Source organism: Anneissia japonica, unplaced genomic scaffold (assembly GCF_011630105.1).
Source record: "Anneissia japonica isolate Jap-2015-1 unplaced genomic scaffold, ASM1163010v1 scaffold288142_len361356_cov169, whole genome shotgun sequence".
Lineage (NCBI taxonomy): Eukaryota > Metazoa > Echinodermata > Crinoidea > Comatulida > Comatulidae > Anneissia > Anneissia japonica.
Genome location: NW_022753229.1, coordinates 252,893 through 263,953, shown reverse-complemented (window position 1 = coordinate 263,953; position 11,061 = coordinate 252,893). Strand labels below are relative to the sequence as shown.

Here is an 11,061-nt window from a genome sequence, read left to right as displayed (position 1 = left end):
AAAATGAGTGGTTCAACAGTAGCCTTGATTAGACATACCGTATTTATTACTATTTATTTTCGTGCTACACATATATGGTGCAGCACTCTTCAGATAAAATAGTCTTAGACTATTTTCGTAGAGTCATCGAAACTTGGGCCCTATGACATGTATATTGAGTAGTACTGCAATATAAAGAATTGAACTCACCGCTTAACACATATTATTAACAAAACAGACCAATATCGAAAGAGGGCACTTCGCCAAACAGCAGTAACGACAAGCAACGTCGAAATTAAAATGATTGAAACTACCTGATTCTCCTAGCCAGGTCCGCTACTGTTCATTAAAATAGTCCATTGATGATTTCATCTATGGGAGCTCTATTTAGAGAGCTACGCTTGGAATTTTATAATAAATTCAAAATAGAATGTAATGTGATAGTGCCAATTTACACACCGATCACTTTTCAAGCATGTCGTGAAGTCATTGTGTCGATTACGGTCAGTAGGCCTACTCACGATAGGTAGGCCTAAGCCTCTAATAAATTTCTCATTAGATTGACAGGCCTAGGCAGTGTTGCCGACAGGAGGGCCGGATGCTAGGTAAAAAAAATAAAAAATAAAATAAATAAATAAAAAGTTATTAGACGTATACATTCATCCGGTATCATTAATGTGTTTTTCCTACGAGGCTTGATTAAGCTTATCGTTTATCGATGAACTTTCGTAATTAATCGCTTCTAATTCTTTTTCATGAATATTTTCATGATTTCTACTACTCTAAAGTTTATGTTTACAATGTATCAAGTAGTATATTCTTTTCGTCATTAATTGATAATTATTAGAAGCTTGAACCCTAGACATCGTCAATATGCATACAAGTTAGAAAATACGAATAGACCTGATAGAGATATTCGGTTGTTAATATACTGAATTATTAAACCAGTGGAGGATTCTATTTTCATTTTAAATCTAAAAGTGCCATTTCCGGCCGTCGAAAGGTACCATTTGCTTACCACACCTGAGATAGACCCTCCATCTGTCCTTCTCAGGGCCCCCTCTATTTCGGTCAACTCCATAAAAACACTTTAAATCGTTCACGTATATTTACTTCGTATATTTACTGTATATTCGATTTGAGCACCCGAACTATATGTACACAAACATTTCATTACTCAAACAAACAAAAAATGAATAGGCATAATAATATACTGATCAAATTTTAGTAATGCGACAGAGAATTAAGTATTCACATAAATATTGTACTCTCAATGACTTAAGTTACTGCATGGTCGTTTTAATATTTTTAATAAAACCAATTTCTGCTAGTTTTAAATACATTTTCCCCTAATTGGTGATAATTCGTTTTTACACATAGACTTACACAAATTTATATGATTATATGAAATTTATATGATCACGCATGTATATCTATACAAAATGCGTGTTTCATTTCAAATCACCTTGAAATGTGGGACCGTACGGTCCTGGATTCCCGCTCAATGAATGCGAGACGGTTGGTAACTGAAGTGATGAATTATTGTTTTTGATAAAATACAAATAATTTCAGAATCTAGCAAACAAAATTTTAAATATAGGCCTTTGCTTCAAATAGACCAGACTTGTATATAATTTTAACATTAGTTAAAAAATTAATGTCCACTCCATTTTATTATCTGCGTGCGATTCCTCCCACACTGACGTCACTGTTGTAAAGATCATCACATGTTTTAGAAATAATATTATATTGCATTTTACTTACCATTTTCACCAGAATAAATGTTAAAACCCTCAACTATAGCGTAAGGTGGACTGAACGACAATGTGCCTTTTCTCATGAGATGACAACTTATAATGCACTGTACACAACTTGCTACCTGTTATTACACTTATTTAGATTTTCATTGTATTTTCTGTTGACATTCTCGTCCGTGTCCGCCACAAAAACTATGGTTCCCATGACAGCCAGCCCTCTATGGCACGCCGATGTGTATGGTATTTGGATACTGATATTTGTCCTGCTAAATCTTCTATTGTATGTTTATTTCCTATTATATTTCTTCTCATTTATGATCTGTTATTTAGTGTACGCCTCACTACTTTATTTCAGTCTGTATTATCGGAATGACTACGCTCAACAATGTTGGATATTTAAATAATGTATTATGCTAACGCAGTTAAATTTATCTAACGATAAGTTGCTTCATTTGCCATATCTCTATTATTTTTATGAAATTGTAATAGTAGAATTTATGTGTATTACAGTCTGTAGGTCAAGGCATATAACTAAAAGTAGCTAAGAAATTACCTTATAATAAGTGAATGAATAACCGAATGAATGCATGAATGAATGAATGAATGAAGGAACAAGTGAATGAATGAATGAATCACTAAAAGAATCAATGGTTGAAGTGAATGAATGAATGAATAAATCAACGAATAAATGAGTGAATGAACTAACGAATGAATGAATCAACGAATGAATGAATGAATAAATGGATGGAAAGATGAATGGAATGATGGCGAGATGAATGAACGAACAAGCAAAAGAATGAAGGAATACATATACGAATAAACGGAAAAATGCACAATGATAAATAATCTGTATACACAGTAGTCGGGTGTAAGCCTGGTAAGACCAAGCTGTCTAAAAAATACAGGAGGTTAATAAGATCACATTGGAAATAAATAAATTATTAATTATTAAAGTTTAAAAAAGATTAAAAAGATGAATTTAACATGTTTCCCATTCTAGTTTCTCGGCTGAGTGATAAGATTTAATGTAATGTTAGATTTATATAGCGCTTTATACCGAAATGGTCTCAGCTCTTAAGGTGTGGACTATCTATTGTATACAGTTAACATGCTTCTCCTCTAAAGGTTTTCGTGTCTGAGCTACCCGGTAAACCGTTACCATGGAGCTATTCTCGTCTGTCCATAACATGGACTGAATGGACCAGTACACCGGGGTAACCCTCTACTCGTCTCGAAAGATGTACTGGGTTCTTTAACGCGTACATGATCCAAATTGTGCACACTGGGCCTACAGTTTATAGTCCCTTATCCGAGAAGAAGTTTGGTCCACCACCAGAGCTATAGGCGAGCGTACCATCCAACACGCATCAAAGGAAAAAAAAAAAATTGTATCGACAATGAACTTTGGATTTTGAATTATTGGTTTTCCTCTCAAGAGTGCACTCTTACAAACATGTTTGTAATATCTAGAATATAAGTGGCTGTTAAAATATTTTAAAGTGTTAGGCAAACGTTATACAAACGATACTATTATCTTCGATTATGAGGGAGCAGCTTAGCTCAGTCGGCTAAACTGGTGGTAGCCACTTGTGTGCGCTGAACCGTGGAGGTCCTGATTCAATTCCTATTCTTCTTTTGTTTAGCCTGGGATGAAACCTGTTACGATAGCGCACCGTCTTTCGGATGAGATGTACTTGATTTGGTTGCTATGGGACAGAACGCAGTGCACTTCTCAGAAAAGAGTAGGAGATTTACTCGCAATTCCCCACCAGAAAGACCGCACTGGAAACAAGTCTTCGGATTTTCCTTTGTTTGAGTCAAACCAAAGATACCCTTATCCTATCCTGCCAGTAAAAAGTGGTGTCCTATTTCCTTTATATGTATGCACAAAATTATAGAATTAGAAATAAACTTCTGAGATACGAAACCTTTTTTTGAGATTTATAAATCTGTTAACTTGAGTTTCCTATCCTTAATGTTAGTGTGGAAGGGCGCCCTCGCCAATAATTGCTAATGATGGGAAAAACAATAGCTTCTCTACCGGCTAAATATTCATTGCCAAATAGAAAAACGAAAAATGAAAAGTTTGTTTTAGAATTTAACTTACTACCTTGTAGCAGGAATTGAAACTTCTAGAAGAACAACAGTTATTCCATCGTCGAAGCATCAACCAGTAATTATTGTGTATTCAGACCACTATTCAGTCAATTTAAATTACGTAATGAATATTAAGCTGACAATTCTTTGCAGTATTCGAGTTGCTAGTACCGGAACGTTAATGAGGCTCCCCTTGTACCCATTGGTTAACGGTTACTATGTATCCAGATATGCGACGCTTTCAAATTGCATCGTAACTAACAACGAGAAAATTTCAGAATTGAGATAGATAAACGGCCACCTGTAGATAGGCCTAATCTTCTTGTATACATCTACAAATGAAGGCACATTAAACAAAATCCAAACATCTACTTACACAAATAGTTATTTTATAGCCAGCAGATGACGCCCAGTAGGCCCCTATGTGCCTTTGGGGTGGTGAATGTGCGTGCTTGGTTTGGCTATGGGCAGGGGCTGGGAATGAATTCACGGAAGCTCTGGCAATGAAAGGATTTCAGGGGTAGGCCAACCATCATTTGCCTTTTAAAATCCAATATTCAATCAAATTGGCCTAATTGAATTCAACAAATGCTTTTGCTGTTCAAACATTGATAATGAAATTACTGAGCCACATTTCCCCCATGGGAATAATTATTATTGCAAAGAATTCAGATATTCTATGTGTTAGTGTTTCATACCAAGCAACTAGAGAATTTCCAAATAACATAACGGCCATCCACATAACTATCTATTCTATTTGTAACATGGAGCTCAGCGTCTCTCCCACTGAGCGGTTTTTTCAGCATACGAGGTAGAAGAATTTGCCGAGTTGCTAACACGGCAAACTCGGCATAAACTCGTAGGACGATTCGCGAAGCTTGGGGAGACCTCGTACCTACTCGTAGCAGCTCTGAACTCGTGGCGCTAATTTACAACATGTTCAAAATTAATGCTACTCGAAGGAACTCGTAGAGTACTCATGGTACTCCTACCTAACTTTCCCACATTCACGATTTTTGCTACGATGGAGCACGATTTTAAAAAGTTTAAAAATCGTGCTCAAAAAGTTCAAGTTTTACGTTTCACCAAGACCCTACTAGGACGCCGTCAATATGTATTACGGCACTAATGCGATAGTGCGACGACATTTTTACGAATTATAACGATAGAGTTACGATTTGTGACGACGTACTACGAATTACCAAAATTTTAATTCGACGTTATCACGATTTAACAAGACGCACATCACAAAAACAAACATCAAATGACATGACAAAAAAGCGCACTGTTCAAACACACTCAATATTTGCAAGCTGCTGCTATAGAAGAAAATTTGTTGGCTGCTACAGTTTTGATTATCAAGAGCATGTCAAGAGTAAGCGTCAGTCACGTCGAATTCATAAGCCTAACGAATTGTATGGGTACAGCCATGGCTCTTACTTCGTCTGTATTTTAGACAGTATGAACACTTACGAGTAGAGTTAAATAGAGAAGACCCAAGAGGCTTCAGAAACGTCCTCCAATTGAGCAAGGAATTGTTCAGTGTGTTGAAAAAATTTTCTGACACAGAGCCAAGTGATATAAACCACGGTCTTGGTGGTATCCTGGTGGCATCGTATCTAATCGTCTCAGCACCGCAGCGACTTCTTGGCTTGTCGTAGGTGTTGTTGGTAGTACAAATGGACAAGACACGGTCACGACAAACGACGACAACGTTACGCCACTCACACGATGCCGCTGCGGTAGACCAAGATCTTTTTCACGGCTACGATTGAGCACGATTTATTAGAACATTCCAAAAAAATCGTGCTGCATCACGATGACATCAAGATCCAGTACGATGCAATACGATTAATTATTTTTGACCACGACATTTACGACGACGCCATTGCGATTTTTTAAAATTGAAAAATCGTGCTCTGTGTAGCAAAAATCGTGAATGTGGGAAAGGGGCATATACTCGTTGGCGGTTTTGTAATCCATGAGTTTGGTGCGAGCACCCCGAAACGAGTACGAGTTAAGTACGAGTGCACCGAGTTGGTTACGATCACCAGGAACATTTGATTGGAATGCTCGTACTTAACTCGTATCTAATTCGGTAAAAACTCGTTACGCTCGTAATAATCCCGTAAAGCTCGTAGTAAACTCTCTGTTTCGCTCGGCATAATTAGTACATAATTCGTAACTAACTCTGTAAGGTCAAACCTCACTCATGACTAACACGCAGTAAGCTCGTATAGAGGTCTTTTTCCAAGCGAATTAAATCGGGTTTCACGAGTTTTTAACTCGGGGAACTCGTGTGACTCTTGGATGAAATCAACCTAGGTGGGAGAGGGGCATACTCGAGGCGTTTGTTATGTTGGATTAATGTTTTTCATTGTTTTTCCAGGTTAGTGGTTTAGAAAGTAATGTATTCACTCTGGCGTCGGGCTCTTAGCCCATTATTCTTTTTTGTACTTAATTGTTTTGTCTTTTTAAATATTTGTACAAGGATGTGTCGAATATTTTCTGTATATGCCGAATTTATAACAAATAAATAAATAAATAAGTAAATAAATATGCACAGAATCGCTTTTCCCAACCAACAATTTATTTTCGCATAGCATCACATAGTATTCTTCTAATGTTACTAGTGGGTAAATAGGTGTATGACAATATGGGAAAGTGATATATGTATGCATGTGTGTATTTATGTATACGAAATATGTTGCATTATGATTTGTTTTAAACATTTAAATCGTCTTGTTCTTTCTTTAATTATTTAATTATTGGAGTGCAGTCCCCACTACCATAACTTATAGTTGAGGTTGAAGTGACCTACACCCAAGTCGAGTCTATATTAGTGTGTTTTTGCAGTCTACAATAATAAGCCGTCTGATTGGTCAAGCGTCTACAATATCCGGTCATATGATTGGCGGAGGGTCTACAGTGTGTAATGAATGGGCGGAGCTTTAAACCGATACCGGATGAAGCAAAGTTTGTCTTCGATTTTATACCTCCAAAGCAACAACAAATGAATTAATATCAAGTGGATAATTCTTGAACTGTTTTTTTTTTTTGTATCCCAATGCATATTATTATAATGTCATAATTCAAATTTCTGTATGTATACTTGTAAACAGTTTTTTTTTTTTTTTTTTTTTTTTTTTTTTTTTTTTTTCGGAAAATGGCCTCCATTTCTATTATTCATTTCGAATATTACCGTACTCATTGGTTTAGAGAATATTATTATTATATTATGTCTGTCTCTTATACACATCTAGATGTGTATAAGAGACAGAATTAGACTAGGGGGTTTGCCTTGGCCTAGAGATCTGTATGCACATATTTTAGAAAATGAAAAAGGGTCGATTTCCATACAAGTGTTTTAGTCCTTTTTCGAATCTTATCCTAGTCTTGTTAATGCTTAACCTACGGAAGGTTAGGCCTAAGCTTATAATGTATGACATAGATATGCGCTTGGTTCGCTTATCAATCATCCCAGCTAAGTCCCTTTTTATATAGGCCTAGGCCAACGCCCTATCCCGCCCTACTTACTAAGCTAGGCCTAGGCCAGAACAAGGACCTACCAGAAATCCATAACTATCAGCCAGCATGGAATCGCCACCTTTTCTTTCTTTCTAGTGGTAGTGGTTTGACTTAGGATACCATCAGTTATCTCGTTGACTTTTTCTTCTTTTCCTATTACAGAATCTGTAAAGAGTCAATCTAGCTTTCGCCTAGACTTGCCACAAGTCTCTTTTTTTTTAAAAGAATGACGTAATCTTATATTCTGTATTTGGATAATGGGCGGACCGAAATACACAATTTCAACCAATCAAATGTTGATATACTTACTTGTTTACTTGATATTAGAGACTCTTGCACAAAATAAAACACATATATATATATATATATATATATATATAATATATATATATGGTCATCCATTGCATTATGAAATAAAAATAATACATACATTTTTATATAGTGCAAAAAGCTAGAAACCTGCGCTGCGCTTCACATTAAAATAAAAAAGTCGGATCAGAATTCAAAGAAAAGATGATTAAGAATGAACTAAAATATTTGTGCAATAAAATCAACAATTTGAAATTTATCAAAATAACATTGGGAACATATAAACTAGTGATGTTTTACGTACAATTCTGTTTATTATATTATCATAAATGTATTTACATTGCAAATTATTGATATAAATTAGTTCTAATTCTACTGTAACTGATTCTTATGACTATCAAAACAAAATTATAAAGAATGTATGTTGTTTTTGTATGAAAACATGCCAAAACCCCTATTAAGGGGACAATTTCACATTTTTGGTTAGTGTCTCCTTGATAGGGGTACCCCTATTCAGGGGACACCCCTATTATTGGGACACTTTTTTGGTCCCGAAGGTGTCCCCTTAATAGGGGTTCTACTGTATTAAAATTAGGTTCACTCTCAGTGGGTTAATGCGGCGCTTATTCGAGAGCGGTGTCTATCTCAAGAGCGGCGCCTATTTTAGCATTGTGCATTTACGGTACCGGTATATTCCCACTATTTTCAAAATAAGCCGCTATTTTTCGAAAGTTATATGGAGCTCACGACGAGATAGACAAAACCGTGGTCCATAGTTAGAGAGGCATTGACAACGTGGGCGCAGATCACGGGGTGACGGGCACCCCACATATTTTTGAGGAGGGTTCGTCCCCCCGACACTTTTCGTATGCAATGTAATTGATAAGTGAAAATTGCTGAACTGAACTGCATAAACGACCAGGTTTTAGGAAAAGATCACTGTACTGGCAGAGAACCAATCTTGACACACTTTTTCACATACTTTTCAAATTATAAGTGTCTTTTTAGGCCATCTAGCGGTACTATTTCCTCATTTTCTTTTCACCTTACATCTTTGTACCTCTTTGTAGGTATTGTTTGAAGGAGAAATTCTTTCAGCACAATGTTAATTAAGCTTAAAGTTTCTGTGGTACCTCACAATTTCTCATTATAGCAGTGTCATTTTCGACCATAGAGCTATCTTCCTCAATGTTTTTGACCACGGCCATCCAACCATGGTAAGCTGAGGTGGGCGTGGTCACACAAAGTGTCCCCCCCCCCCACAACTTTTCAAAACAGATCTGCGCCCTTGACTGACGATATGCTGCATTTTTCAGAAAACTTTTTAATTATACCAATATATTTCAGCTTCAGATCCAGAAACCCTCACCTGTATAATTTCCATTAGGCAAAACTGGATCAAGTTCTTGTCCAAGAAATCTCCATTAAACAGATCATTATCCTTCAATTCTGAGAATAAATTCATCCAGTATTGGGCACACTCCTTTCTCAAAATGCTCCACCAAGCTTCTATTCCTTGATTTGCTATGCTCCTACCGTATATAAAGTTTTGTCATCTGCGAAACTGTCCTGGTGATTTCGCCTGAGGAAAGTCTGCAGGTCTTTAACAACTCCGTTTTCTGTTCCTCTATCTGCGCGTACCCGACGCGGACATCCTTCCGCATTTACCACGGCCTTTATATAATAACCAGCAATTAAATGCGGGTTACTGTTTGTATGATGAGCCTCCAGCCATATCATTTTTCGGGAAAATCCATCTATACAACCGTTTATGCAGATGACATATGGTTTCAATTTATCATACGAATCCACGTGCCATGTGAAATTGGGTCCAATTCCACGGTATCGCCTCCTCTGCAACCGTCTACGACGCCGTTGGTTCACGGAGTTTGGGTCAAGAATTTGGAGTAGAAGGCGTACATTTTTTCTTGAAACCCTTAACCCATTACGTAAACATTTTGCGTGCATCCAGCAATACTCATGCAGTTCCCCAGATGAATTTGATAGAGTTTCTAAAATAAATAATGTTACATCTAGAATATCTGACTGTTTACGTCGAACTAAAGAAAAATTCTTCAAAATACGCTTCAAATGTCTACCACTTAAAATTATCCTATGTTTGGAAGCCAAATAATATAATATTTCATTCTGCGTGAAACCAATTTCGAAATATAAGCGCACAAGTCTCTCCCTTTCTGCCTCCATACTTCTGAATATACCACACCAGTAAAATAGAGGTTAGTCCATTCGTTCATGTGTAAGTCGTACGTACGAGATAATAAGTCGTACGTACGAGATAATTTTTTAATTTTTTTAACCCATGTCCCTAGTAGGGCTTCGTAGCATAGAAGTACACAGAATGGAATAAAAAGTTTGTATTTTGTAAGTGATAATACTTTTTAACCAAAGCACACAGTGTTCAAATATTTTTGACCATCATGATCATAAAAATTAATTAGACTAATTTTGTAATGTTTAGATATAAACATTTAACCATGGTGAGGCTGAGGTTGGTGGACCTTCTATCTGAATCCGACGTCACCATTTTGATATAGCACTAATATTGCAAGTGAGTAGACTGCCAGAGATCTATAAGATTTATTCTCTCTCTCTCTCTCTCTCTCTCTCTCTCTATATATATATCTGTCTCTTATACACATCTAGATGTGTATAAGAGACAGGTTCAAACGTGCTCTGAAAACACATCTATTGTTTGTTGCTCAAGGAAATTAATTTATTGTGAATTGATTTTTTTTGTTTTGTTCTTTAATTTGTTTAGTTAGATGCCCACAAAACTGAGAACACCTGTGAGTTATGTACTAGCCGGTCTTTGCACCTTAAATTGCTGGTAAACGGAAGCAGTGATGTGGGTTATGGTCGTTTTTCTGGTAGCCTTTAGTTTAAAAGGATAAGCTTTTCATGGTTTTCACAAGCGCCTTGAGCACTTTAGTGGAGATGTGCGCTTAATAAATCTTATTATTATTATTATTATTATTAAACCTCACTCTGCACATTTACATGTTAAAAGACAAATGGCAGAAAATATGTCTTTTGCTTTCAAAATGTGTTAAGAATTGTATAATTTTTACATATGATCTCCCAATTTGTTTAAAATCTTTCATTTCAAAGTAAAATTTATACAAAATTTTGTATCTATTCGAACATAATTGTAGTAATATCAATCTAGCGGCAACGACGGTTGGTTGCTAACAGGATCTCCATCACATGTATCATGAGGAACGATGATTTAAAAGCCTCTTGGACACACTGAAAATGAATGGTTGCATGGAATTGGAGCACTGCAGTTAATTCAATGCGCTGAGTTGCCAAGATTGACTTCCAGAAACAAGTGAGAGCATGCTTTGGGTGTCGTCTCTTATACACATCTATG

General features: G+C 36.4%; 1 protein-coding gene across 1 annotated transcript in view; it reads right to left on the bottom strand.

Moving 5' to 3' along the window:
• Positions 1 to 9,135, bottom strand: part of LOC117122762 — a 32,163-nt gene extending 23,028 nt beyond the window's left edge. The window contains exon 1 of the mRNA XM_033268504.1: positions 9,040 to 9,135. Coding sequence (XP_033124395.1) covers positions 9,040 to 9,135 — 96 coding nt within the window. The remainder of the gene's footprint in view (positions 1 to 9,039) is intronic.
• Positions 9,136 to 11,061: the final 1,926 nt, after the last annotated feature.